This window comes from Esox lucius, chromosome 4, assembly GCF_011004845.1.
Source record: "Esox lucius isolate fEsoLuc1 chromosome 4, fEsoLuc1.pri, whole genome shotgun sequence".
Lineage (NCBI taxonomy): Eukaryota > Metazoa > Chordata > Actinopteri > Esociformes > Esocidae > Esox > Esox lucius.
In genome coordinates, this window is record NC_047572.1 from 4,409,260 (window position 1) to 4,427,673 (window position 18,414).

The 18,414-nt window shown below is 42.1% G+C and overlaps 1 protein-coding gene across 9 annotated transcripts in view; it reads left to right on the forward strand.

Annotated features, from left to right (window-relative positions):
- atp8a1 (ATPase phospholipid transporting 8A1) overlaps positions 1–18,414 on the forward strand; it is a 231,901-nt gene that overhangs the window by 188,330 nt on the left and 25,157 nt on the right. For 8 of the 9 annotated variants that reach the window (XR_004575679.1, XR_004575681.1, XR_004575680.1 and 5 more), the window contains 3 exons: positions 8,807–8,881; positions 12,004–12,126; positions 17,328–17,406. Coding sequence is in view for 5 of the 9 variants with exons in the window: in XM_013132813.3 (XP_012988267.2) it covers positions 8,807–8,881; positions 12,004–12,126; positions 17,328–17,406 (277 nt within the window). In the remaining 4 variants the exon portion in view is untranslated. Of the gene's footprint in view, positions 1–8,806; positions 8,882–12,003; positions 12,127–14,055; positions 16,220–17,327; positions 17,407–18,414 lie in introns of those variants that run through there. The other variant, XM_013132818.4, reaches the window with a different exon arrangement.

An 18,414-nucleotide genomic window follows, 5' to 3' on the forward strand; every position in this document is an offset into this window, starting at 1 on the left:
GCCAGCCAAACTGTAGGTGCAACATGTAGATAAAATGAATTTGAGCCGATTTGGAATCCTTATCTACAGATAGAAGGCATAGATAAGGATTCAATCGTCTCTACACCAAAAGCACCTACATTGCACACAGTTTCATCTGACATGGGAAAATTCAATATGGAGTCATGCATGATAATAGACATTTCAGCACCCTTATCTACTAGAAAACTTAGGGGCTTACCTTCGATCATAATGGTAACACATGGGATATCTTTGGACATGGTAAATCTCTTAAGGAACTACTTCTGTGAAATTCTGTCAGCTGTCTCCGCCACACTTTAGTCATCCTTAGGTTTATTGAGTGTGACATTGTGTGGTGGTCCCGTGTGCCACCCGCCACCCACAACGTCCTGTCTCTCCAGGTCAGGGCACCCTCTATTAAAGTGACCATATGTAACGCAGTTGTAACATGACTGATCTCTTGTCTGGTCCCCACTCCATCCCCTGTCCACCTCTCCCTCAGCCTCGTCCTCCCTTTTGATTTCTTCCACTCTTCCAAAAACCACCAGTTTCTCCCTGATTTCCGCCGAATTGCTGACCAGCTGAGCAGCCTGGAGCTTGGTGTTTTCCTTTTCTTGTATTGATGTAGCCTTGTTATCAGCAGACTGCTGCTGCTGTTCCGCATGCTTACAACGTTCAATCACAGTCAGTAGAGGTACTGTCTCCCACCCAATGCAAGTGAGTTTCACAGTTTTGCTCATAGCAGTAGGGGAGACCATGAGGTTTTCCAGCTTCGGGTAGAGGAGTGGCAGGGGCGGCGCCTGGGTTGGAGATGGAGAGGGGCCCGGGACCAGTGCTGGTACAGGAGCTGTAAGGAGCTGGAATGGCGCAGGACAGTAAGGAGGTGGATTGTCACGCTCGTCATCCTTTCTATTCCTATTCTTCACTTTCTGTCACACTTTTATTTTACCATTATCTTCTCAGTCCTTCTTTCGGCATCTCTCTCCCATTTACCATATTTATGCCACTTTATTTTATCTTTCTTTCCTTTCTTACTCTTTTCAAACTCTTCCAACTTCCTTCTACATTCTTTTAACTTAGCTTTGCTAAATGTTTCCTTTAATGGAAAATCAGTTACTTTGTGCCACCATACCACTTGTCCTGAGACATCCCTGTCCCACTTATCCACCATTATCTTTACTGGTCCAATCAGTGGATCTGGCAGGCAGGTGTTGTTCTTACTGCTGCCAGTTCCAATGATGTATCCGCTCCCCCTCACTTGTACTCAAAACAGATGACACATACAAAAATAGTTTTAGTTCATGAGGGAGACATCTCTATTTTCACACTCATCACCAAACCATACAATTTTGTCAATTCCTTTCTCTCTTTCTTTTAATTAATATTATTTATTTATTTTTGGCCTCGATAAATTACAGTTTCCCAAAAACGTTTTACTGCACAGCCTGTTCCACGAGGGGCCACACAGGCCCGAACAGGTTTTATCAAAAGGTCTGAAAAACTTTCCCCCAACGGAGTTATTGTAAGAAGAAACTCAGTTTCACCCATTACTTTTTTTATGTTGGGGATGGCATATCCATCCACTGATGCTCCCTGCCAGGTCCGAGGCAGGTCCTTTCTGCTCTGGCCTAGACGGAGTGTGAGTTCCCTGAACCACACGGTTGTGGTCCCTGTGCACAGTTTACCTTGGAGTTCCCAGGAACGATCAGTGAAGGAAGTTAGCCATCTCATCCTCGTCGCCAAATTGTCATGGAAATCACTAACGGCAAAGAGACTGTAGATTCTAAACTAAAGCTTTATTCAAGCTTAATCAAGCTTTATTTGCAAACCTGGAGCAGTTAACAACACTCTCAGCAGAGTCAGTTCAAGAGCTCCCAGTTGAAAGTTGAGCTCAGGCCTATATACATTCAGTACAGCCCACTGTATCCCCCTCCTATGCATGGTTAGTCTACATGTCTCACCAGCTTCTCTGCAAACTTCAGCTTAGAACGATAACAGCATGAGCAGTTCAGCCATAACTATAGCTACCTGTTGTAGGCACATCCTCTACAAGTGAGCAGAGCCAAAACACATAATGGACTTACTAAATTACTGGATTATACTTAGAATAAGCAATATGATTTCATTGTAATATGGAATTAGACAATGTCTACCACAGATTCCCCCCCACAGCAAGAACATTTTCCAGAGGAAAAACTGTTGTACATGCTCCCATGTCATAAACTTTAGAGACCCCTGCCCAGCATGCTATTTTGCCAGTTTGTCCTAGTTCATATAAAGGTATATAATACCTGTTATGATATAAATAAGTAAAATATACTCTGCTTCTATTTTTTTAAACAAAAATATATTAACTTCAAACAAATAATAGCAGGCCAGCCGTTACTAATTATTTTTACTGTTCCCTTTTAATAACCCTTCATTTTTTTATCAATTCTCTTTTGCTTTATATTGTACCAGCTTTTGCAGGTGTGATTGTGCAAATATTTATAGAACCTTTTGTAAAATTAAATTAATCTAACAATGTTTAATTTCCCGCTGTTCACGAAAAACATGACCTCGTTGCAAGTTGTAGTGAGAACTTAAAATATTTTTAAATAGTTGCCTAAATTAAATGAAACTTCTGTTTCAATTTTATTTTTAAACCTTTCATGCAGATATGTCCACACAGAAATCACAGATTTGGCATGTTATTCTAACATTGTTTTTAAGTTGTTGATTGTATTTATATGTACTTAGAAGAGTGTTTTTTAAAGGTCATGTCATTTTTAACACACAAATTAAGTAAGGCATTCAGATCTTTAAGAACATCCAGAAACCAGCTGATTGTTTTGGGAAATATATACAGTACTAAGCCTTTGATTTTTATTTATTTTTTATTGTGGAAGCTTGCCTCCAAGACTACAATAGCAAATATTAGAAATTTGTAGTATAGATGGTAGAAATTCTGCACCACTCAATGTGAGCCTCTTGACCCCCCCAGTGATCAGTGATGGCATTTGACAAGCTCCAGGCCTTGTGCTGATAGCAGCTTCAGAGCTATGACCAAGAGTGACCTGACAAGCTAAGGGCTTGCAATCAGTAACAACTTTATCACAAGGTGCCCGGATGGTTTGATTTACACCCCAACACACTTTGTTGAAGGAAGGTGCAGCTCTGGAACCGCTCTCAAGATTTTTCAAGTCAGATGCAGAGAGGCAACAGGAGGTAGAAGAAACAAATAAGCCTTCGGTCTAACTTTTATTTAGCGTTGCCTGGGGTCCAAACACTAATTGCACATTACATAAAAGCCCAGTTTAATCTAGAAGGCTTATACCAAACATGTTAAGGACATTGTAGACACATACTACACGTGACAAATATGAGCCTTTCTAGTGTGAAGGCCAACTTAGGCCAATATCACACATTACTTTTTCAACAGGTTTTGACAGTTACACCCCAAGCTTTTGGCTGGCATTCCTTTGGCTTCAGACGTCTGCCTTCTGGGCTAGCGATACAGACACAGTGAATTACACGCTCCCCTCTCCAGTCAAAGTGAGACATCTGTCTGTGCTCCCGGGTGCACTGGAGGATTGGACAAGGGGCTTCTAAGACCAACTATTCAGGGGCAACCGAATATCATTTGAAGATCACCCAGATGTCATGAGAATGTCACCCACAGCAGACTAAATGCACCCGGTGCAGCACTGAGACCAAGGGTTGTATGATGTGACAGTCAACCCATGTGTGAAATATGAGTCCTTTAAAATTTTCTCTTTTTCATCCTCTTTCTGTGCCACTTGACCTGTGAACCCCTTTTTTTATCCTTGTTTTAGTGCGTGTGCAGTGGTAAATCTTAGTGTAACCTCAAACATTTCACTATCTTTGAATGTCTATGTCCATAGCGGATTGCGTGGAATTTACATTTTGTTGCATGGAAATGGATTTGGAAATGGATATTGTGCCTCTGTTTTTATTGATTTGGCTAAAGCTTTTAACTTTTTTTCCAACCATGGTATCATTATCAATTGACTCCGCAGCATAGGGTTCTCAAATGTTTCTAGCCTGGTTTCAAAACTGTTTCAAGTTTCAAGGCCTGTTGTCCACATCTGGTGATATCTATGGGTGCTCCTCAAGGCTCAATTCTTGCGATGACCCTATTCTTGTTGTATATTAACTACATTGCATTTGGTAATGCATAAACTTGTTTGAGATTAGACAATTAAATAAATAGTCCTGCTATTTCTAGGTATTCTTTAAATTCAGACTTGATTGTTTCTTAAATTACACTTAGAGGCACAACCTAAGAACAGCTGTTATTTTATTTGTTAAAACTGTACCCACCGATCAATCAACTGGTTACCAGAGTGAGACCCTCAGAACAACCCTGTGCACTTTTGTCACTTTCAAGTCTATTTCATCTTTAGCCTAATAAACTGCAGGCTATCCCAAGTGATAATGGAAAGACCACAGAACATATGCGTAATCTTCGCTAAATGTTCACTTAAATTTGGTGGTCCGAATTCCACCCCCCTTTGTAGCGTAAATTGTACATTAACAAAACAGTCCAACCATGTAATTTTCTGCTAACATAAACATTTATTTAATAACATGTTTCATTTCCATCACCTGGAGTGTTCTTAAAATAAATTACATTACTTGTGTTTTAGTGTTTAACTTTTACCTTTTACTCTGTGCACACACCACGGTACAGCTTGTATTTCCATCATATCTTCTAGGTATGTAACACCAAATATAAAAACAAATTAAATTAAATTCAACGTGCAGTCAAGGCACTGCAAAAAAAATTTATGGTCAGAAATTACACCTTTTAATGTAAATACTGATCCCTTTTATTGTTGTTGTCTTTGCTTTCGCCTTTGGGGAATCGCATTGCACCCACTGGGAAACACATTTTGAACCTGATGTAGTCAGCAAAACTCTTGGTGACTGCAAATCCCAGTGGCTGTCATCACACACCTGTCCCTTTATCCCGCTCTCTTTCCTTTATGTGAATAAGAAACGGTCTTGACTTAGGTTAGGATACTGAGCGAAGTGCACTAATTTTGTTCCCCCCTCTAAATTCCTCCCAACGTTTCATGTGCCTCTTCATGCATCCAGCTACAAGCCCTCTTTCAAACGCGCCAGTTCCCTTTTCAAAAGAAGGGCTTTTCTCTTAACACGTACAGTCTAGATTTCGGATCCCTTCCAGCACACCTTTTGTTACTTCCTGAAAATGTCCCTCTCCTCGTCGCTCCCGTGCTTCAGGAGATTTTGTACAAAATGGGGGATCTCAGCAATGTTTTTGTGCTTAGTAAAGTATATCAAACACCCCTGTTTTGTAAGGGCATGACATGCAAGTCACTGGAAATCCAGGGGAGGGCTAATAGCTAACGTTGTTGCACTAATAGGTTTACTTTACTCACGCATGTTTTTTTTCCCCCTTTTCTGCTCCCAGGCCATTTTTAACATTGTCCGTTACAGTGTAAATTAGAAACTGAATACCATGACTGGGCAAACTATAACAGAGGTCTTTGTTCACTTTCTGCTCTGTCTAACATTACGTCTTAGCCATTTGAAAAGCCTGGAGCTGTGAAAGGGCTGTACTTTCAAGGCAATTGTATGGAACATGAGTGTCGGTGTACCTTGCTCTATGCAGGTGGGAACAGCAGCTGCGTAGTAATTGTTGTATTTTGCTGGGTGCCTGGGTGGATAGTTTATTGAGAGAAGGTAAGTAAGGCAGACAGAGCAGTTTCTCATAGAGTGATGGGTTGGACTGCCATTTGATGCCTCTCTTTTCTAGGCCTGCTGATCTGGGAATGGGTATTTGACTGACAGAACACACTCTAAGGTATATCACAATTTTGTAAATATGACGGAGCAGGACAGTATTTTCAAACAGGCCAAAAGAGGTTTAACACAGCAGTTATACTTTCCCTGTTTATAAACTTGCAATGCTAAACCCACCGAACCAAAACAGCCACACAAAATGGAAGGATTAGCCACATGCAAACTGAGAGACCCTTTTAAATGACCTTGCCATTCAATGACCGGTCCGGCTGGGCACTTGTGGCTTGATTGACATATAGTCAACCGGCCCCGCTGAGGCTGATGGACAAGTGGCATTTGTGAGGTAATTACAAGATTCTCATTCTGCTGGGCTGCAGAAAGCCTGTAGAACACCTAGAGGCTGAGAGAGGAGGACCCAGAGTAGAGCGGAGTTTACAAGGATGATCCCACATACTGTGAACACAGTCACCAGCCATTGCCCCATCCCACATTATAACAGTGATGGCCTTCCTTTGCACCTCAACATGTTTTCAATGTATTTACCGGCTCCTCTTTCTCCTTTGCCTTCCTATACCATTTTTTCTTGTGGTTTGGCCTCCCCAGCTTGTGTCCCCCCCAGCTTGGTTTCTGAGAATGTATAGTGAGGGAGAGAGGCCAGCCACACCCCTCTGCCAAGTAGCGCTCAATGAGGAGCAAGAGGAAAAAAACACTCCCTGTTCCTTTCACTAATGAGCAAATCAATGCATCTGTCTAAAGAGAGCGAGAGAGGGGTGCTAGCAAGGACCCGAAGGACAAGGACAAAACCCTCACGCAGAAGCCGTTACCACAGGCTTTGAATAGGCTTCTTTTAAACTTAGGAGAACAATATTCCAGCCCCAAGCTCCCCATTCAGCTAGGACATTAATTAATTCAGCACTTTGACCCTCCCGCTAGGCTAGCCACTCGTTAGCCACAGCACACAGCCGGTTCAACCTGCTCTGTGGCCTTCGCCTCATTTTGTGGCAACCCTTAGTGACGGTGCCCATGTACCCATTCATCAAGGAAGGCAGACCCTAAAACCGCTATTAACTTCTATGTTGGGGAGGAGGCACTGTATGGCAGACCGTGGGATTCCTGTCTGTGAGGGAGCACAATGAAGAAAAAAATGCCTCTGGGGGAGTCATGTTCTCCTGTGTGTCTCCTGTATGTGTGAGCAAGAAAGAGAAACAGTGTTGACCACCAGTGTGCCCCCCTTTAAAAACCAACCTCATGGTAGAATGCCCCTGAAGTAGGGAGAAGCGGGAGCTGGAATGGGTGGGTGGGGTAATTGTGGGGAGGTGGTGGTGTAGCCTTTGGTTTAGGAGCTCGCACACACAAACACGCTTTCTTCTCTTCCTCACCCAAGGGAATGAACAGAAGGGGTGGGTGGGTGACAGCCACTTGTTTTGGGAACACATTTGGTGCATTGGCTCGCCCGACTGAATGGGAAAACGGCCTGAGCTGGTGGCTTGGAAATTGGACGTGCAGAGAGTGAGCAACAGCCCTCACAAGGCCTTTGTCCAAACTGAGAATTTGTAGCAATTCAGGCCTTCATAATGCTGTTCAATGAAGCGAGGAAATGTTTGCAGCCTGGCCATGGCTGAACACCGAAAACCTGATGTCCCTTCAACAGCCATGGCCAAAATAACAGGGTCTGTTCAGCACCACTGTCTGTCCACACAATGACACAAATACAGCCAGCCTGATTTGCCATTTCTCATAGCAGTAGAACATCACAAATGGAAAACAATGTCCAGGAAATCAATACGTTTTTGTAAATGTGTTTGAACTATGTTTCCCAAAGTAATTGTTAACAGTAGATGATTGTGTTATAGCAACAAACAGCCAAATGTCAATTTTCCTAAAGCACAGGCTTTTTCTTGCTTGACAGACGAAGCTCCGTCTGGACAAGCCCAACTAATGAAGATTCATTCTGATAAGCTGCATATGTGTTTTAAATATTGTACAATAATGTGCAATATTGTCTTATCCTCCCCTCCCCTGTTGGTGAGCAGATTTCAACCCGCCAGCTTCTCCAAACCCTGGCTCATTCCTTGATTACTAATGCTGACTGTCACTTGCATGTCAATGGCTGGATCAAGGAGCAAAACTGTGGGATTGGTAAACTTTCAAATGTAAACCTGGGCTAAATCCATGGGAAATATGACACTGTAGAAATCGGTGACACTGAGACCCAAGGCCCCAGTCTCTCATCCAATCGACACCTTCTGAGACTAACGATGTGTTCAGTACATGTCAGAACTTCAAAAGAACCAAGATTAGAATTTAGATTTATTTTTAGCTTGTTTCATATCATCTGGAACGCTTTTCTTCCATTCTTTCCTTTTATGGAAGTTTACTGAATGCCATGATTTCTTACTGATTACAACACTACATTAGCAATCCCTGTAAAAAAAAAAAATCTTGACAATTTAGGAATTGAAGGTATGTGTAGTACATTTCCATATGGAGGATCTTTGCTGCCATAAGACAGTAAAGAATGTTCCCTCAGGCGTCTTAGGTAATGGTGTGATATCCGCAGGTACTCTTTAAACACTGATGGACTGATGCTTATCTGCTAATGCGGGCGCCACTCTCCTCTATCTTTGATGGAAAGCATGCACCCTGACTCATAGGGGGCTAAACCACCTTTTTACACTTTATATCATAATTAAAGAAACTGTTCTGTTTGGTGGGAGAAGAAAAAACATTTGCAGAAATGAAACCATTGTGGGCAAAATGTTTTTTTTCCCAAAACAAAGTACAGTTTTCAATAAACCCAATTCTAATGGCGAATATCCAAACAGTAAATGAAAGTTTGCTAGGTTGAATCCCCAACTTACAAGGTGAAAAGGCTGTTGCTCTGTTCATGACCAAAACTGTTAACCCAGATTGCTCCTGAAAGTTGCTCTGGAAAAAACAATGTATGCTAAATTATTAAATTATGTTTTTATTTAAATAACCTTTTTCTGACAGGATGAACTGTTAATGTCCTCTGCTCTGCTGTTGTCTCCTTCAGATCTGGTTTGCCTTTGTCAATGGATTCTCAGGTCAGATTCTGTTTGAGCGCTGGTGCATCGGCCTGTACAATGTGGTGAGTGTTAACGTGATTTACTCTCCTCTCTCCATTACTGTGCAAGAGCCTGTTTTATCATTCCCTTCTTCTTCCCTCTCTGGCAAGAAAACTCATTTTCTTGGGCACCCCAGAGGCATTCCCTTTACTGCAAGGCCATGTCATCGACATCCTGAGAAATTTCTAGTTTATTTATTAGCCGTTGTCAAGTATTCACCCCCCTGTGCCCCAAACTATGTACTTAATGTGGAAAGAACAACAGCTTTGCGTGCCCCCAAAGAGTGAAGTTAGTGAAGGCAGTCATTTGTGAATGATAATGGAACTGGTTGAATGGAGCAGCACACACCTCGGCTCAGAGCAACTGGCATCCCACAGGGTTTGGTGTTGGGTCCCCCTCCTAATGAACCCATTTTTCATGTCTGTCAAATGAAGTACGCATATGGATGGAAAGAATGTATATTTTAACACTCTGCAGCAAAGGAAAAAGAAATGTAATGGTACATTGTTTGGGTTTCGTGGAATTGATGTGTAGCTTTATACAGTTTATAAAAGATATTCCCAGGTCCATAAACAAAAGGGAGTGAGGGAAGCGAGAGTGGAGATGTGGCCACCCGCCGTGGACGGCCCACAAATGGAAGTGATTTTGTTGTTCCCAAATAAATATAGATAGTCAAAATATAGAAATATTGAATATAGTCACCTCTCTGCCTGTTTTTTTTATTAATTTTTTTGTGGTGGGAGGGGTAGTTTTCTTTCATTGTATCTAGAAACTAGGAAAATTCCATTGGCTCAGTGGGAGTCTATCCAAAGCAGTGGGTCGAACCGGCCCCTCAATGGAGATGCTCGGACACTCTGAATGAAAAAGTAGCCCATGCAGTGAAGCATGTCCTCCAGTGGGCCGCCAGCCACAGCCTGCAGTCAAGACCATCCATATTGTTCCTCAGTGGACTTACTCAGACCACTGAACTGCCAGTACCCTCGCCGCTCAATACCTATCCATCTCTCTTGATTAATTTCTGTCTTTTGTTTCTTCCTCTTTTGTATTCGTTCTCTCTCTGTCTCCCTCTCTCTCTATTTTCTCTTCATTCTACTCACTGTCTACTCACTCCCCAGCTCTCACCCCCTTCTCCTGCATTTAATTACTCTCTCTCCCAACTCTCCCTTGCAGCTCTCTCTCTCGGCAGCTGCTGTGGAGAGAGGAACATTACAACACCACATAGAAATGACACTAACTCTGTGAGAATACCTGCTAACTAGTCAAGGAGATCGCAGATGTTTTTACAAGATGTCTTTTTCATATGAACTGAGCGTGTCAAATAAAAAAACAAAAGCAAAAGAGTGGTACACGCCTTCACTCAGTAGCATCAGAACAGTTGCTCAAATCTTTCATCATTGTTTACGATTGTAGAAACATTGGATGCACTGGACATAACCTTTTCTTTGAACACATTTGACGTTTTGTTTTTGTCAATTATGCTCCTGGTGTTGGTTGGGCAAAATAGGCATACTATCCCTTTTCAGACACAATCCTAAAAAGTAATAATTCTTCCCATATGCAGTCCTAAAAGGACATCATTAGTGTCTAAATTTTTTCATTGAAACAGTACTGGAATCAGTTACACCTTTAAAGGGAATTTCACCCCATTTTACATCTGGGCTAATTGTAACTCTCTTGTGGTTGTCATTTCAAGTTCAAAATGTTTTTGAGTGTTTTATGACATGTTTCTATACCCCATATTTTTTATCCATTGCAAGGGACAATTCTAATGTGACAACATATTACAAAAAATAGTGTGTGTATAGAGTACCCAAAATGTTTATATACAGCTGTGGATATAAACATTTAAGAGACCTCTCCTAATTTTTCTTAAATCAGCATCTCTACATGTATGGCAGCCATTCATTCCAGTGTCTGTTAAATTCCAATGCAGACACACCTCATTTTACTTAATGAGGTACTAATTAGGTGATTGCCTGAACCAAATCTAATTAAACTAGGAAAACTATAAAAACCACTGCTGTGGTCATCACTATCCTCTTGCAACAGGACCAGCTGGATGGCAAAAACAGTGCAAGTATTACCTTAAAGGTTGAATAAAAAAAATAACTATTCAGCATGAAAAAATAGTTAAAAATAAAAGCTTTGAGTGAGGAAAAGAAGGGTTCAATTCTGGCTTTACATTGAGCGTCAGGTTACTTCCATCCAGAAAAATTCATTAGAACAAGGTCAAGCAACAGACATTGGGGACAACAAAGCTACAGACTGGCGAAGGGCGAAAACGACTGTCCACTGACCTAGATGTTAGAAATCAGCCATTTCGTATAGTGGTTGTAATAATTATCACATAACTGTTTGTCAAGGGAGAGAATAATTCAATTATTTATTGCAGCATTGGAGTCTTGTTCATGAGGTTACGGACCTGGTCTTCCTTACACAATCTCATCTCACTCAATCTCTTCTCACTGTAATGTTGGTTACAAGCTGATATATACATTGAAGGGTGTATCTACCTAGCACAGATCAGGTTTCCAAGACCGTAACCCCCATGCCAAATGGTCAATGTAAACATTCCTGTGGTTATCAGAGCGCAAACTACAGAGAGATAATCTAAACAGAGAGGTTTCTGTTGTTCTCGTTATCTAGACACATTCACTTCCAATGAAACATACATTCATATTGTAGTTGTTAATGCTCAGATTCCACAAAGATGACCATCAACTCATTTGAATGTCACTCAACAACCATAGGATGACATCAAGTGACCTACAAAAAGAATGGTAAACAGCAGCTGGAGTGAAGTGCATGGCACTTCACAAAACTGTTTATTTTACTTAAACACATACCTTATGAATAGTAAAACCAGATAAACTGAAATTTTGCAGTGGTCTCTTTATTTTTTCCAGAGCTGTATGTATAAACATTTTGGGTATTCTGCAAGGACTGGCCATATCCAAAAATATGTACACTTTCCTCATAATTTTGCTAACTCTGGCTTTTGTGTTAAGCACCAAGGAAAGCTTGTTACATTCTAAATTATAACTGATAGCATCTTTGCTCACTTCTGGTTTGAATTAGGGGGGGAATGTTGAACACACACCATATGTTGTAATATCATTTGACTTGACATTGTTCGTGTGTTTAGATCTTCACTGCTCTGCCTCCTCTTACTTTGGGCATATTTGAGCGATCATGTCGGAAAGAGAACATGCTGAAATACCCGGAACTCTACAAAACCTCTCAGAATGCCATGGGCTTCAACACCAAGGTAGGTCCTGTGACCAAAAGTGCTGCGTTGACAAAAATGAGAGGACCATTTCCATTCACAGCATTGTCAATTCCTAAATCTTTCAAAGCAGTGAAACAGGCTATTCATTTTTAACCTGTATCCTTTCTCCCAACTGACATACAGTGTGGAGACAAGTATTTGATACACTGACGATTTTGCTGGTTTTCCCACTTACAAAGCATGTAGAAGTCTGTCATTTTTATCATAGGTACTCTTCAACTGTGAGTGAAAGAATCAAAAATAAATCCAGAAAATCACATTGTATGATTTTTAAGTAATTAATTTGCATTTTATTGCATGACATAAGAATTTGATACATCAGAAAAGCAGAACTTAATATTTGGTACAGAAACCTTTGTTTGCAATTACAAAGATAATACATTTCCTGTAGTTCTTTACCAGGTTTGCACACACTGCAGCAGGGATTTTGGCCCACTCCTCCATACAGACCTTCTCCAGATCCTTAAGGTTTCGGGGCTATCGCTGGGCAATACGGACTTTCAGATCCCTCCAAAGATTCAGGTTCAGGTCTGGAGACTGGCTAGGCCACTCCAGGACCTTGAGATGCTTCTTACGGAGCCACTCCTTAGTTGCCCTGGCTGTGTGTTTCGTGTCGTTGTCATGCTGGAAGACCCAGCCATGACCCATCTTCAATCCTCTTACTGAGGGAAGGAGGTTGTTGGCCAAGATCTCGCGATACATGGCCCCATCTATCCTCCCCTCAATACGGTGCAGTCGTCCTGTCCCCTTGACAGAAAAGCATCCCCAAAGAATGATGTTTCCACCTCCATGCTTCATGGTTGGGATGGTGTTCTTAGGGTTGTACACATCCTTCTTCTTCCTCCAAAAACGGCGAGTGGAGTTTAGACCAAAAAGCTCTATTTTTGTCTCATCAGACCACATAACCTTCTCCCATTCCTCTTCTCGATCATCCAGATGGTCATTGGCAAACTTCAGACGGGCCTGGACATGCGCTGGCTTGAGCAGGGGGATCCTGCGTAGTGATGGTTTTCTTTGAAGCTGTGGTCCCAGCTCTCTTCAGGTCATTGAGCAGGTCCTGCCGTGTTGTTCTGGGCTGATCCCTCACATTTCTTATGATCATTGATGCCCCACGAGGTGAGATCTTGCATGGAGCCGACAGAGGGAGATTGACCGTCATCTTGAACTTCTTTCATTTTCTAATAATTGCGCCAACGGTTGTTTTCTTCTCACCAAGCTGCTTGCCTATTGTCCTGTAGCCCATCCCAGCCTTGTGCAGGTCTACAATTTTATCCCTGATATCCTTACACAGCTCTCTTGGCCATTGTGGAGAGGTTGGAGTGTGTTTGATTGAGTGTGCGGACAGGTGTCTTTTATACAGGTAACGAGTTCAAACAGGTGCAGTTAATACAGGTAATGAATGGAGAACAGGAGGGCTTCTTAGAGAAAAAAAAAAAAAACAGCCAGAATTCTTACTGGTTGGTAGGTGATCAAATACTTATGTCATGCAATAAAATGCAAATTAATTATTTAGAAATCCTACAATGGGATTTTCTGGATTTTTGTTTTAGATTCAGTCTCTCACAGTTGAAGTGTACCTATGATAAAAATTACAGACCTCTACATGCTTTGTAAGTAGGGAAACCTGCAAAATCGGCAATCTATTAAATACTTGTCTCCCCACTGTATCTTACACAAAATTGCATCCTGATAATCAGCGAAACAGTCCATACTGATTCACAGCATTCCTGTGACAGCTAGCTCGAACCTGCTTCTCTGTCCCAATCCGCCCTGTGTCTGACCCATAAAGTGGTGGTGGCCCACCACCCTCTACATAAATCTGTGGTGGCCCATCCGTTTGCATTTTCCTGCTGTTTGTTAATGAAGATGTCTCCTATTCTCCACACCTAACCCCTTCTTTGTTTACAGGACACAGGTTTATGGAGAGGGATTATAGCCTGAGTGGCCACAGGGGTCAGCGGAGGCCGGGGTGGAAAGCGGGGGAAGCAAATGGATGAGCAAAAGAGAGGAGGGGAAGGGGGCAAGAAATGAAAGTTACATATCATTATGTTTCTCGTTGTATGTTTTTTTTACAAACAAACCAAAGTTGCAATACAATTATTGTCTGTACCAGCAGCAAAAACGTCTTGTCTACTGTACATATGTGTCAGTGGGTTGAGTAAGTTAATTGGCATAAAGCTATTCTGAATATAAGCTACAGTATGTATTCTTATTTGGACACGTCTTGATAAGGAAATCATTCTTAAAATAAAACAATAGAAGTATATCAAGAATATCACCTGATTTGTAATTTGTCCATGGTATTTTATAATCTGGTTCCAATTTGTTTGTTTTTACATGACTAGTCCAAACTTGTCGTTACTCTTTCTCTTGTCGCTCTGCTATAGAAATAAGGTTTAGAATCAGCAATATGTTCGAAATATGTACATGTCTGAAAGGTAGTTCTTGGTTAAAAAGCAGGGTGTTAAGAGGCAGGACAGACAGGTGTGTTGATTTTACCATTCTGCTCGGTGGTAAGCAATTTGGCTAGGCAATAATTATGAATTGGACAATATGAGGAGAGAAAAATATGGTAAATAAATCATTTTAAAAAGTGTGATCTGGAGTCAGTGTGACTGCATCCTCAGTTATGCAATTTGTTTAAGCTGTTTGCGCCAGACACCTCTCTGGTTTGATCTAATTTGGTGTGTACCATAGGTGAAGACAAACCTAATCTCTCCCAACCAATAATTGCAGCCTGTCACATAACAGTTGGACAGACCCAAGACCACACATCTTCAGTGGTTTCACATCTACACAAAAAGTCACTTTAAAAAATGAGTGGTTGAATCAAATTGTGTTTCTTTCCATTTTTATATTTTTTCTGCCCCCCCCCCACCAGGTTGATTTCACTGGTCGCTCCACGCTTTCCCCTCTGTAGTTTTCCTTGCCTCTTCACCCTGAGGCAAGGTGTGAAATTCTAGCAAGGAATTTTGCCTCAAATGCATTTTTCTGCTCGTCTGGCTCTTTTGTACACAACAGATACTGTCTTGGTGAATTAAAAGCATTTGTGTTGAGACGGGAGCGAAATAGAACAAGAAGGAGGGCTGAGGAAGCGTGTGAAATATTTCAGCCGTATACCCACATTCACCACTGTGCTCCCTTTTCACTTTTAATTACGTATTCCGGACACTTAAGTCACCCAAATAAACCCTCCCTCCCCTGGTGTGCCCCCCCAGTAATTACACCGCCTCACCATTCGCCCTCGTTGACTCCCTTCCCCGATCATATGAAGAGGAAGGGGAGGTGAGGACTGGAAATATTTGGCCCCGATAAAGTACATCCTTTCATGCTTTTTTAGGCAATTAGGCACCGCACAATGGGCCTGAAATCTTTTTGCACGGGCATGGACAGGGACAGGCCAGCATTCACACTGGGGTTCTTAGAAACCTGCTGGGTTACAGCTGGAAGGGGGAGGGGGCTTCACTGTGACAAATGATTATGAACATTTATTGATTTCATTAGCATTCATTAGGGTGCCGGGCACTCTGTAAAGTTCTTTGTGTCAGTGGGAGGGGAGTCCGGGGACAGGGGAAAGTTGCAGGCTTCTTGCCATCAGGAAGGATAATTAGGTTTAAACGTGTAATTGTACCATCTGAGATAATGTATCACACATTGAACCACAGAAGTAGTTGCTCCTGCCCAACCCAGCCCCAGCAAGGGGGCCTGTTTGCCGGGGGTGGGAGGTGAGATAAGGAGGGGGGGGGTCATGGGTTGGGACCGAGGGCTTTTGTTTTGTTAAGGCGATAGCAGAGGTTAGGAGGTCAGGCCAGAAAGGCCAAGGTATGACCGAGCACAGAACAAGACCCTCTCAGCACACTCATCAGTGTTCTCTGACCTCTATAATCCCCTGGTCCACACCCCACCTGTGCCCAACTGACAGAAACAATCTCTTCACGTTTTGCACTCTGTATTTCGTCGAAAAAGGCAGACAAATGTATATAGCGATTTGCCAGGAACAAAGCCTTTTTATGTACTGTAAATAAAGCATATCCCAGAATAAAACTTACAACCCCAGAATCCACAGTTGTCATTAAAACGACATCCAATCTGCCATAGTCTTACAAATGATTGGATCTGTTTGGAATCCACTTTTAATGCTTGAGAGAGCCAAGGCTTGACGAAAGAGCAGCAAATCCTGTGAGCTCTTCATTTTCTTTCCAAAAACCCTTTGGCATTAGCATCAGTTGACTGTTATTAGAAAGTGCTTAAAACATGTGAAGGGGACTTCAGTAAGCAGTTTGGGTTTATAATTTTTCTTGGATGAGTTTACTCATTCTTTTTTATAGGAATTTATTTTTATTTAATCTCACAGCCTGTCAAATGTAATTTAAAGTCGTTGTTATTTTTTCCCACTCCAAATGTGCTTCTCGCTGTTTTATTAAAATCGATTTAAAACTTGTAGGAATAACAAAACTGTGAGGTGAGCACGGTAGGGGAACGAGGGGTCATGAACACCAGGCCCTTTTTTTCCAGCAGGGTCGATTTCACGGCCGTTTCATGCTACATCATCTTTTATTGTTGTGTTTGGCTACATCGGTGCATAATGTACATTTGAAAGTTGGGGGTTTTGGAGATGGACTATTGATTTAAGCAGCTCATCCAAGATCCACACACCAATAACCACACACGCAGGCACTGTAGTGTCCACCCACGCACACTACTAGCTGCTACTTCCAACTTCTGCTGATTATTGTAAAAAAAAATCTGTTCATTCATCTAAACGAATCACCTAGATTCTGGCTTTTTTTCCCAGAATTTTTCCACCGTCTTCATTTGCACGAAAGTCTGTTAATAAAATGAACTAACGTCCTCCACCACCAAACATTCCGTACACCGATGTCATCCACCCGACTTGCACATGCGTGAGCACACAAATCAAACAAGCACACAACCACACACACACACACACATACAAGGATATACAAAGTGTCTGTCAGCGGGGTGGCCATTCAAAAAGGAGACCCTTACAAAACCGCCACTTAGCCGAGCGCTGAGACAAGACAAAGAGTCCATGTCAGGGGTCGCCAGCCGCGTTCAGTTTGGCTACCGGGTTTCTCATGCTTTTTTTTATTTCTCCTTCTTTCCTCCTTTTCACCCTGGACACCCCCCCCCCCCCCCAACCCGCCTCCCCCTCGCAGGTCTTTTGGGCCCATTGTCTGAACGGACTCTTCCACTCGGTGATCCTCTTCTGGGTCCCGCTCAAAGCCTTCCAGCATGGTAAGCCCCGCCCATATTGGCTACCCTGTCATTATGGACGTGTGTCCCACACTGAACCCTATATGCTATACTGGGTTTTAGAACTGGCTGCTGTGCTATAAAAAGAACAGGCTGCACGTCTGGACTGAGTCTTCACACACATTGTTTTTCATCTTGGTTGGTTCTGTTTTTACCTACAAACCTCTTTATCAATTATAAACCCAGGGATGCTTAAAGTTACACACTTGCACAACTGTTTTCACATTTCCATTTGACTGTTTAGTCATTCAGTAGACACTGTCCAGGGTAACCTAGCGCATTTATCTTAATTTGGTTAGGTGGGACCACACAACCCAGTAGAGTCATGTATGTTTTACTCAGCGATGAAGTTATCAGCTGCCTCAGGGCTAGATGGAAGAACAAGGGAAATACTGCAAGCAACAGGCATACAAGCTTTAGGTCCCTCATTCTGTTCACACTTCACTATATAGTTAGCTGAACCTCTGCAGACCGTTCTAAAGCTCAGCGTTGAGAGAGTGGAGTCTTAGCCAGTGGAGCCAGAGGACCACACAAGCTTGGGTCCGTTCTCCAAACAAAGCCTGGGATGCCCCCTCAGTCTGATTGACAGGCTTGTCAGCAAGGCCTCAGCACCCACATACTTCAGGCATGTGACCATCCGGAAGTAAAACGGAGCCAGACTCTCCCATTCTCTCTTTCCTTTGTCTCTTTCTTTGTCTCTCTCTCTTTCTCTAAAATCAGTTTCAATTTAAATGCATGGGAAATATTTGTTCACACTGCCAAAGCAAGTTTATATAACAATAAACATGTTTCTAATGTGATCATACATTTGGCTGGTGGTTAGGATATGCAACTAACTTCTCACTTCATATTGTGGGCAATGTTTACATTGTCTGCTTATGGTGGCCTCTAGATTGTATGGCCATGCTCATTGAGTCTGTACATAGTCAAGTTTTTTCTGTCACAGTGGTCAGGTATTATGTCTGGTTAGGTATTATGTACTCTCTGTTT